Source organism: Oncorhynchus clarkii, chromosome 9 (genome assembly GCF_045791955.1).
Source record: "Oncorhynchus clarkii lewisi isolate Uvic-CL-2024 chromosome 9, UVic_Ocla_1.0, whole genome shotgun sequence".
Lineage (NCBI taxonomy): Eukaryota > Metazoa > Chordata > Actinopteri > Salmoniformes > Salmonidae > Oncorhynchus > Oncorhynchus clarkii.
This window is the reverse complement of record NC_092155.1, coordinates 6,014,413-6,026,006: the sequence shown is the minus strand read 5'-3', so window position 1 is coordinate 6,026,006 and position 11,594 is coordinate 6,014,413. Positions and strand designations below refer to the sequence as shown.

Below are 11,594 nucleotides of genomic sequence, written 5' to 3'. Positions count from 1 at the left end.
GGTTAATTCCATTTCAATTCCTAATGTTCCTCATTGAAAAGCATGGCAGAGAAATGGATTTCCAGTGTACTTCTAGAACTGACTGGAATTGAAATGGAATTGACCTCAGCCCTGCTGTAAACCTAATTATTAACATTAACAAGAGTAATGGCAGCACATCATCAAAAAATTAAACTATTTTATTTATTAAAATAGAATTCTGTCCCCTTAAATACTTTTTATATTTGATATCAACAGAGAAGAGTATAGACTATAGATATATATAGACATAGAAGAGATGGACAGAGGGAAGAGAAGAGACTATAGATATATATAGACATAGAAGAGATGGACAGAGGGAAGAGTATAGACTATAGATATATATAGACATAGAAGAGATGGACAGAGAGGGAAGAGAAGAGACTATAGATATATAGACATAGAAGAGATGGACAGAGGGAAGAGAAGAGTATAGACTATAGATATATATAGACATAGAAGAGATGGACAGAGGGAAGAGTATAGACTATAGATATCTATAGACATAGAAGAGATGGACAGAGGGAAGAGAAGAGACTATAGATATATATAGACATAGAAGAGAAAAGTATTACAATTGAAAGTGTACATATGTTGACATGTAACCATGACAACCCTCATTACCATTACAACCCTCACTACCATTACAACCCTCATTACCATTACAACCCTCATTACCATTACAACCCTCATTACCATTACAACCCTCATTACCAGTATAACCCTCATTACCATTACAACCCTCACTACCATTATAACCCTCATTACCATTACAACCCTCATTACATTACAACCCTCATTACATTACAACCCTCACTACCAATACAACCCTCATTACCATTACAACCCTCATTACCAATTTAACCCTGATAATCATTACTCTAACAGTAATGATAGTTTGTTGATATGGTGAGAGCATCTGTACCCAGATCATCCAAAGAACATTCCAGAACTATTTCTCATGGAATTGTAAAGATTCCTCGCTACGGAATAAATTCTTCCAACTAGGTTAGGAGGAAGTGGTAGGTTAAGTATATCTTGGACAATCTCCTGGGAACACCTTGACAGGAACATCTTTACCTTGGTAATGTTTGTTCAACTTCTCTTCGAGTGCTCCCAAGGTTTGTTGATTCAATGCCCCCTTCCCCCCCTCGTTCTCCCCCCAGTATGCTCCAGCCATCCACTTCTTGTTCTTCTTGTACTTCTTGTTTTCACAGCAGAAGGCTGTCCACATGAGATACGGGATGTTCACTCGTTGGTTCAGTTTGTTGTTGTTGTTGTTGGGAACTGCTCCAGTCACCACATAGGCTTTTATCTGGTCGTTAGCATCCTTACAGTTCTTCACAAGAGTTCCTCTGACATTTCTCTCCATTTCATTCCAGCTGCCATCGTTGAAGGTGATGTCCTGGGGAACGATGTTGGTCAGGGTAAAGGTGGACTCCTGAGTTTCAAGGTCATGAGCATGTGAACTTGGGAAGAGGTGACCTCTGTTCACCCTTTTATTTTGTGAGTATTTATAGTCCTTTTGCTCAGCCTGGTGTTCGTAACGGCGTCCATCTTGTATCCGCATTTCAGAGCTGTTGACCCCGTCGAGCTGCAGGAAACAATCCTTCATTCACAAGTTCTCTGTACAATAACCCCTCTCACAATCAAGTCTCCCTCCATAGTGGTGGTTCTATATTCTGTAACAGAACTGTCTGTGATATACAGCAGTAAACAAAGACACGTTATGTTAAATGAATAAACATTAGTCATACCTGGGGCTCGATCATCCAGAGATCATCTGGTCTACCCGGTATATAACCAGTGAAGGTGTAGGCTGAGAACACAGGGATCTTGTTGGTCGTGTCGTAGAGAGTTGCAAACCTGTTGGTGTTCTTGTGCTTCTGGCAAATCGGCTTGTACCGGCCCTCGTTCTTGACTATCCCATCATACAAAATACCTGGGAGATTTGGAGTTGTCCCCTCCAGGAAGAACTTCTGGCACTGTGGAACATCGCTGAACTTCTTCACTACATGAGAGAGAGCAACAGGAAGGAGAGAGAGGAGGAGGAGAGTAGAGAGATGATTCAATACTCCCATCATCACCTGAAGACTGTACACCACAGAGACAAAAATGAAGTTACAGAGACCAGTTGGTAGACTGGAGACTGTTGAGCTGAGTCAGGACAGACTGATTTAAATAGTTATTACAGAGACTCCTCCTTCATGTGTCAAGACAGAAAGGGTTGATTTGCATAAACCCCTCTGTATGTTTCCATGGAAACTGCTGTAACAAATAACATGTGACTCACCTACTATAGTTTCTGACTCGTATGGACCCAGAACTTAATCACACAAGATTATAGTTCTGGGTTAATGAGATTAGACTGCTCTAAATAGTGACTGCATCCACACTTTGGTTCTGGTAGAAAAACGTTTTAGGATAAAAACATGACTTTACTCAGCATAGAGTCTGTCAGAAGATACACATCACACTATTACCACAGTGGGACTGTTCTGGAATTACGGTTGCTGAGTTCACATTCAGTAATATCCCACAAGGCTTAGCGTCTCTGACTCAAAAACGGTTGCTACATCTGAATGAAATGGAGGAAGATGTGTCCTACAGAATGAAATGGAGGAAGATGTGTCCTACTGAATGAAATGGAGGAAGATGTGTCCTACTGAATGAAATGGAGGAAGATGTGTCCTACTGAATGAAATGGAGGAAGATGTGTCCTACTGAATGAAATGGAGGAAGATGTGTCCTACTGAATGAAACGGAGGAAGATGTGTCCAACTGAATGAAACAGAGGAAGATGTGTCCATCTGAATGAAACAGAGGAAGATGTGTCCATCTGAATGAAATGGAGGAAGATGTGTCCATCTGAATGAAATGGAGGAAGATGTGTCCATCTGAATGAAATGGAGGAAGATGTGTCCAACTGAATGAAATGGAGGAAGATGTGTCCAACTGAATGAAATGGAGGAAGATGTGTCCTACTGAATGAAATTGAGGAAGATGTGTCCAACTGAATGAAACGGAGGAAGATGTGTTCTACTGAATGAAACGGAGGAAGATGTGTCCTACTAAATGAAATGGAGGAAGATGTGTCCAACTGAATGAAACGGAGGAAGATGTGTCCAACTGACTGAAATGGAGGAAGATGTGTCCAACTGAATGAAACAGAGGAAGATGTGTCCAACTGAATGAAACGGAGGAAGATGTGTCCTACTGAATGAAATGGAGGAAGATGTGTCCAACTTGGTGTATTCTGTATCTATAGTCTGACCACTGCTGAGTGTATTACCAGTAACTGAAGTAGTTCACAGTAAGAGTTGACACAAGGCTGTGTATGTAGAGTTAGAAAATGTGTTTCCTAACAACACTGTGGTCAGAGCAGCACTGGACTGGTTAACACCTCAGACTCAGCAGCTGTAGATTCTTCAGTTGAGGCCTTTTCTCAGTAAGAGTAGAGGAGACTGGGGAACAAACTAACACTTTTAGTAATCAGCTTATTAATATTTTTGTCAAACAAAACCTCGGCTACCATTACACACTAAGTACCAGTCGTTTACAATTCAACCAAAAGTGGAGGGAATTAAATGTTACAATTGACCCAGTAGGTGAATGTTGCACAGGTCAATAATTTAATAAAAAGAGAGGTGACAATATATTTACTTTAGGGCCTCAAAACCCTTTTTCTTCTTCAATAAAACTAAAAGTCATCAATGGATTTAAACAAAACCTCTTGGTCATGTAGAGAAACTAACCAACCATTATCACATTGAATTAGAGCTTTCTACCTGGTTTCTAATTGGACTTATTTATCTGTTAGCTGTTGTTGTTGGGCATGTAGCGACTAGAGCTGGGCGATATGTTCAAATAAATACACAAATCAGAGGGTACTGTGGTAGTATAAATACACACATCAGAGGGTACTGTGGTAGTATAAATACACATATCAGAGGGTACTGTGGTAGTATAAATACAAATTACTGTTGTATAATAGTAACTAAGTAAAAAACAGTAAAAGGTTCATCTGAGGGGCAGGAGGAAAAACATATTTTTAACGAAAATTCCCTTTAAACCATTTTTGGGGTGAAATTAAAAACACAAATTTAGGAAAGGTCAAGGAGGGGGTCAGGGGGTCGGGGAAAATGCTTTTACAATGACAGAGTTAGGGACTATTTTAAATTCCTCAAATACGTCTGTGATGGTTCTTGTTAAAAGGCCTGGAGGTCTGATCACCACACCAGTCCCAGGAAGTAGGACGACAGTAGTTTATATCTGATTGCTCACACCAGTCCCAGGAAGTAGGACGACAGTAGTTTATATCTGATTGCTCACACCAGTCCCAGGAAGTAGGACGACAGTAGGTTTATATCTGATCACCACACCAGTCCCAGGAAGTAGGACGACAGTAGGTTTATATCTGATCACCACACAGTCCCAGGAAGTAGGACGACAGTAGGTTTATATCTGATGTGTCACACCAGTCCCAGGAAGTAGGACGACAGTAGGTTTATATCTGATCACCACACCAGTCCCAGGAAGTAGGACGACAGTAGGTTTATATCTGATCACCACACCAGTCCCAGGAAGTAGGACGACAGTAGGTTCACATCTGATTGGTCACACCAGTCCCAGGAAGTAGGACGACAGTAGGTTTATATCTGATTGGTCACACCAGTCCCAGGAAGTAGGACGACAGTAGGTTTATATCTGATTGGTCACACCAGTCCCAGGAAGTAGGACGACAGTAGGTTCACATCTGATTGGTCATACCAGTCCCAGGAAGTAGGACGACAGTAGGTTTATGTTTGATTGGTCACACCAGTTCTAGTTCATATTCCCTTTCCTGAAGAATTGTATTTCCTGACAATAATATTTTGACGGTCATTTCAGTTACTGATAAATCTATAGATTTTTGAAGAATACAGCTGTCTCAGAACCATGTCTCCATCCCTCTCTCCCTCGTCCCCCCTTCTCCCACTCCTCTCTAGCCCCTATCAATTATCCATCTCTCTCCCACTCCTCTCTAGCCCCTATCTATCATCCCTCTCTCCCTCTTTCCCCCTTCTCCCACTCCTCTCTAGCCCCTATCTATCATCCCTCTCTCACTCTTCACCCCTTCTCCCACTCCTCTCTAGCCTCCATCTCTCTCTCCCCCCCTTCTCCCACTCCTCTCTAGCCCCTATTAATTATCCATCTCTCTCTCCCACTCCTCTCTAGCCCCTATCTATCATCCCTCTCTCCCTCTTCCCCCCTTCTCCCACTCCTCTCTAGCCCCTATCTATCATCCCTCTCTCCCTCTTTCCCCCTTCTCCCACTCCTCTCTAGCCCCTATCTATCATCCCTCTCTCCCTCTTTTCCCCCTTCTCCCACTCCTCTCTAGCCCTTATCTATCATCCCTCTCTCCCTCTTCCCCCCTTCTCCCACTCCTCTCTAGCCCCTATCTATCATCCCTCTCTCCCTCTTCCCCCTTCTCCCACTCCTCTCTAGCCCCTATCAATTATCCATCTCTCTCCCACTCCTCTCTAGCCCCTATCTATCATCCCTCTCTCCCTCTTCCCCCCTTCTCCCACTCCTCTCTTGCCCCTATCTATCATCCCTCTCTCCCTCTTCCCCCCTTCTCCCACTCCTCTCTAGCCCCTATCTATCATCCCTCTCTCCCTCTTCCCAATTCTCCCACTCCTCTCTAGCCCCTATCAATTATCCATCTCTCCCTCTTCCCCCCTTCTCCCACTCCTCTCTAGCCCCTATCTATCTATCATCCATCTCTCCCTCTTCCCCCCTTCTCCCACTCCTCTATAGACCCTATCTATCATCCATCTCTCTCAACTCCTCTCTCCCCCTTCGTCTCTCTCTTCCACCTTCTCTCAACTCCTCTCTCCCCCTTCGTCTCTCTCTTCCACCTTCTCTCAACTCCTCTCTCCCCCTTCTCTCCACCTCCGTCTCTCTCTTCCACCTTCTCTCAACTCCTCTCTCCCCCTTCTCTCCCCCTTCGTCTCTCTCTTCCACCGTCTCTCAACTCCTCTCTCCCTCTTCCCCCACTCCTCTATAGCCCCTATCAACCATCCATCTCTCTCCCTCTTCTCCCACTCCTCTATAGCCCCTATCTATCATCCATCCATCTCGCTCCCTCTTCTCCCACTCCTCTCTAGCCCCTATCTATCCTCCGTCTCTCTCAACTCCTCTCTCCCCCTTATCTCTCCACCTTTGTATCTCTCTTCCACCTTCTCTCTCTCCTTTTTATTCCTTCATTACTGATTTGCAGGTAGAGGTTACATGTATAAAACACTATTACAACAGTGGGATTGTTCTGGAATTATGGTTGCTGAGATCACATTCGTTAATATCACTAACCAGAACTCAGTTTTCATTACTGGAAACCAGAAGATATTAATAGTGGTTTCATTTATTGGTGTTGTTTATGTTGATGTATTGTGGTATGAACACTGCTGAGTTTATTACCAGTAACTGAAGTAGTTCACAGTAAGAGTTGACACAAGGCTGTGTATGTAGAGTTAGAAAATGTGTTTCCTAACAACACTGTGGTCAGAGCAGCACTGGGCTGTTTAACACCTCAGACTCAGCAGCTGTACTCTTCAGTTGAAGAGGCCTTTTCTCAGTAAGAGTAGAGGAGACTGGGGAACAAACTAACACTTTTAGACTTTAGTTTATTATGAAAATATTATTTATGTTAGATTCATATTTTAATACAAACATCATATCTCAGCTACCATTACACAGTTAGTATGTTCCTAGGACGTACCAGTCATTTACAATTCAACCAACTACAGAAATCCTTTGTTTCAGGGAAACATTATATCTGTTCAACATGCGTGTGGGAGGAGTTCCCCTTTCTGTCCAATGAGGTCATTTCTGGACAATATTTCAGCAAGTAAAATGATGGTTCTACTTTAGAATGTGGAACACACAGCCAATAGGGAGATTTGATTGTTACACATGATAAATAGTCACACCTGTTCCACATACAGAGGAGTTGATCCAACCCTCCTTGTCCAGTCTTGACCAATAATTATACCAGACAGGACTCATCTTCATAGAGAGGAGTTTATCCAACCCTCCTTGTCCAGTCTGGACCTCTAATTATACCAGACAGGACTCATCTTCATAGAGAGGAGTTTATCCAACCCTCCTTGTCCAGTCTTGACCACTAATTATACCAGACAGGACTCATCTTCATAGAGAGGAGTTTATCCAACCCTCCTTGTCCAGTCTTGACCACTAATTATACCAGACAGGACTCATCTTCTTCCACATGTCATCACAGAAAGGTTCATCATTCAGTTAGATAATGTTTACCCAGTGGCATCCTGAGACATTGATACATCATGAGAGAATAAAATATTAAATGACAATTTCTAAGCTTCTCATTTATTATGTAAAAACTCACCCCAGCACATTTTGAGGCAGAACTTGGAGACAGGAAGGACATCACCCTCTTCTGGTCTTCTCCCCACTGGGGCAGGTTCAGAAGCCTGGGGTGGATACAAGAGGGCCTGGGGTAGATCACCAGGGACAGGAGCCGAACATGAGGCAGGAGGGAGCGCTGGAGGGACCTGTTTGTCCAAGGGTTCATACCTAATACATACAGAGAATACATAAGTGACAGCTACAGTACTAAGCATTCTCAGCACCATGAGAGCAGATCTACAGCATGAAAGGGAAGTGACAGCTACAGTACTAAACATTCTCAGCACCATGAGAGCAGATCTACAGCATGAAAGGGAAGTGACAGCTACAGTACTAAGCATTCTCAGCATCATGACAGCTGATCTACAGCATGAAAGGGAAGTGACAGCTACAGTACTAAGCATTCTCAGCACCATGAGAGCAGATCTACAGCATGAAAGGGAAGTGACAGCTACAGTACTAAACATTCTCAGCACCATGAGAGCAGATCTACAGCATGAAAGGGAAGTGACAGCTACAGTACTAAGCATTCTCAGCACCATGAGAGCAGACCTACAGCATGAAAGGGAAGTGACAGCTACAGTACTAAACATTCTCAACACCATGAGAGCAGACCTACAGCATGAAAGGGAAGTGACAGCTACAGTACTAAACATTCTCAGCACCATGAGAGCAGACCTACAGCATGAAAGGGAAGTGACAGCTACTAGATTTAGTTGTGTAACTAAAGGACAAAGAATGCATAGGCCTTTATGACAGATACAGGAAGGGAGTGTCACAATGGAAAGGGGTTTCATCTGTAAAAAGTCCACACTGCATTTATGGAAAGTTGTGTATCATTCAATACATGGACAACTAGTACGATTAACACAATGCACATCTTCCATTGTTGTAAAGTATTCATGCTTGCAGAATGCCAAGGGAACAGAATAGCCTACCTAACATTGCAGAACCATATTCATGTGTAGATAGAAATGCAAGGCAGATGTTACGTTCCACAGTTTCTGTGTTGTTGTAGGTTTGTGTGTGTGTATTTCAGGAAATGGCATCCTGTGTTGGCTGTTGGTCTGTAAAAGTTGTTGAAAGTATTGTGTAGCCTCTCCTGCAGAGGTATGTGTAGGACTGGATGTGCCGTAGGACTGAGTGTTTTTGATTTATTGAAATTGTTTCATTGTTCCCAGTGGGGGAAGGGGAAGGCACCCTGGGAATGTTTAGGCAAGAGGCCCGCAGGCATACATAACCCGTAGTATTGAATCTGTCTATGCACACTAGATAAGACCTGGGAGGTCTTCTTCTTCCCCCTGTATTCTGGTTAGCCGCCAGTTGGTGCTGAAGGTTAGGGAAGCTGTGGGAAGGCAGGTAAGGTAGGAGACTATTTTACTTCCTTTGCTTTGGTTCCGTCCAGCTCAGTTTCCCCACCTTAACGTGTTTAATGGAGAATAAATTCCCCGTAAACGGTATTTTTCCCTGCCGTCCTTCCCCGCTTCCTACGATCACATACCTTTTTCACTCCACGGGGAGTTGAGTTGTATCAGGGTGTTGCTTTCCCTCCTCCTAGAGGCGGACGTAACAGCAATTAGCACACCATTAAACTAGATGACATAATACATGTATTAGCTAATCCATGACTGATACATGTTGAATAAAACTGTGTTAAACACTGGAACCGAAAATAAACTACTGTCCAGTAGCATGTTAATGTTACCGAACTGTAGCCTGCATCACCTTCACACGATTTCACAACTTCACAGACGTCTTACAACATACAACAAAGCACGAATATAAGAGATAGTATACATTAAAATAGATACGATTGTAAAAATAGTATTGAAAATGCAGACAAGTGGCCGCTGATTGTACCGGTAGTTACCGATACCGAACCAATACTACGGGCATCATGACTGCAGAGATAGAACTGTATAATGTTTTCAATTCACTTTTCCATTCTTCTTATAACTTCACAGATGTAGCAATAAGATTACAATCCATTTCATTCAACCTTATAAAAGATACTTCCTCTGTAACTCTCCTTGTGATTTAAACAACGATCCGATGAGGAGAAAGTGTCATGGCCGCCGTTTGGTTCTGGGGCGGAGCTAAGGTCAAAGGGTGAATATGATTGGACCACACGTAGTTGGATACAGTTCCTTGAGATTGTCTCGCATTCCCATTGGTGGATTTTCGCCAGTTGAGACTGGCTAGACATCCGGTTGGATTTAAAACAGGAAAATATTACACGCAAACATCCTTATTTTGTCCCTCCCCTGGATTTTTTTTAGACTTAAACTTAGTTTACTGCGGTGGAGAAAACAGGCACTTCTGTGGATGATCGCTGCCCTATAGTGTCATGTCGGATAAGTGAACTAAACCAAAATCAAGTCAGGCAGTTGTGTCCCAATCGACAACGATAAAAGGCAGAATTTCAAAGGCAATATATGTCAGAATTGGCGTGTTTTAATCCCAATTAAACTGCTGATTTTAAGGTGTCGTTTTTTGATTAATCTTGAAGGCCTCGTCGATGTTTCCTTCACCGGGGAGGCTATCCCATAACACCTTGCGACAAGTAGCGGAAATAATCAAATCAATGTCTGAATTAACGTCCCCGTTTGGGAGAAAATGTTCCAGAGCGAACAGAGCGAATAACTTTGACATTTACGTTGATTTATTTACCAAGTTGTTTAAATGCTCAACAAATTACTTTCATGTGAATTTTTAATTCAGATGTCGAGTCGGTGCTTTTTATCAGCTCGCTAGTCAAGCTAAATTGGCATCGGATCCAAAAACTAGCTGGCGACCTATTCCTGCATATCAGCTGTTAAGAGATGAACAACTAAACTAAATCATTGTAAAGTCAGCAATGTGTCAATTGGGAAGACCCAGATTTATTTATTTTTTACCCTGAATTGAGGAACTTCCTAGTCAGCTAATAACAAATGTCGCACATCTATAAACAATAATTCAGATACCAAAGATGACAACTGAAGCGTTCATTTCACACCTCTTCATCTCACATGTGATTTAAAAAACGTTGAAAGTGCAGCTAACCAGCTGTGTTCTGTTCAGTCTAGGCATGTTAGCCAGCCAATTTATTTGTACATTATTACATCAGCCAATCCACATGGAGATCTCGTTGTTTCATCTTACCATCCAAAGGCATCGTATGCAGCCGTCTATATTGGTATTCCCCATGGTATTCCCCGTGGTATTCCCCGTGGTATTCCCCGTGGTGGTATTCCCCGTGGTGGTATTCCCCGTGGCGGTATTCCCCGTGGTATTCCCCGTGGTATTCCCCGTGGTATTCCCCGTGGTATTCCCCGTGGTATTCCCCGGGTTAGTACGTGAAAACGTTCTGCTACAAGGTGTCGATTTTCTCCAGAACTCCATTTAATATCGAAGGAGGAAAAAAGAGGAAAGATATGCTTAATGAAACACCATTTTCCACCACAAGGAGTGTAGCTGATTACATACAATGTCTACAACTTGATCAAGCCTATGAATATGCGAAACTGTTTACGAAACCATTGCACATTAATAAAGGTAGTGGAGGTTCTCAGTAGCTTGAACCAACACTGACATTTGAGCAGTGAGGTTAATCCCCCCCTTATGTTTCCGCTCTGTTCTTCTCAGGTTGAAACACATCCCACCCCATCACCCAGACAGATGTAAAGAAGTTGGGAACCTCCCGACCAACAGGAACATCACCCTCTCGGGAGATTAGTCAGGAGGTTATTCAGCAACATCACCCTCTCAGGAGGTTAGTCAGGAGGTTATTCAGCAACATCACCCTCTCAGGAGATTAGTCAGGAGGTTATTCAGCAACATCACCCTCTCAGGAGGTTAGTCAGGAACATCACCCTCTCAGGAGGTTAGTCAGGAACATCACCCTCTCAGGAGGTTAGTCAGGAGGTTAGTCAGGAACATCACCCTCTCAGGAGGTTAGTCAGGAACATCACCCTCTCAGGAGGTTAGTCAGGAGATTATTCAGCAACATCACCCTCTCAGGAGGTTAGTCAGGAGGTTATTCAGCAACATCACCCTCTCAGGAGGATAGTCAGGAGGTTATTCAGCAACATCACCCTCTCAGGAGGTTATTCAGCAACATCACCCTCTCAGGAGGTTAGTCAGGAGGTTATTCGGCAACATCACCCTCT

The 11,594-nt window shown here is 43.1% G+C and overlaps 1 protein-coding gene across 1 annotated transcript; it reads right to left on the bottom strand.

The window, feature by feature from the left end:
• Positions 1–1,045: 1,045 nt before the first annotated feature.
• LOC139417020 (endonuclease domain-containing 1 protein-like) lies at positions 1,046–10,600 on the bottom strand. The gene is made up of 5 exons (XM_071166253.1): positions 10,588–10,600; positions 7,424–7,611; positions 2,106–2,112; positions 1,776–2,029; positions 1,046–1,612 (listed from the first exon to the last, which is right to left on the bottom strand). The coding sequence occupies exons 1-5, from the start codon at positions 10,598–10,600 to the stop codon at positions 1,046–1,048; spliced, it is 1,029 nt and encodes a 342-aa protein (XP_071022354.1).
• Between the last annotated feature and the right edge of the window lie 994 nt (positions 10,601–11,594).

What these genes read in the sequence shown, in the direction of transcription:
- LOC139417020 (XM_071166253.1), bottom strand. An exon ending in TCTGGATGATCGAGCCCCAG is followed by an intron (nt 1,613 to 1,775) that starts GTATGACTAATG and finishes TGTTTCCTGCAG; the next exon opens with CTCGACGGGGTCAACAGCTC.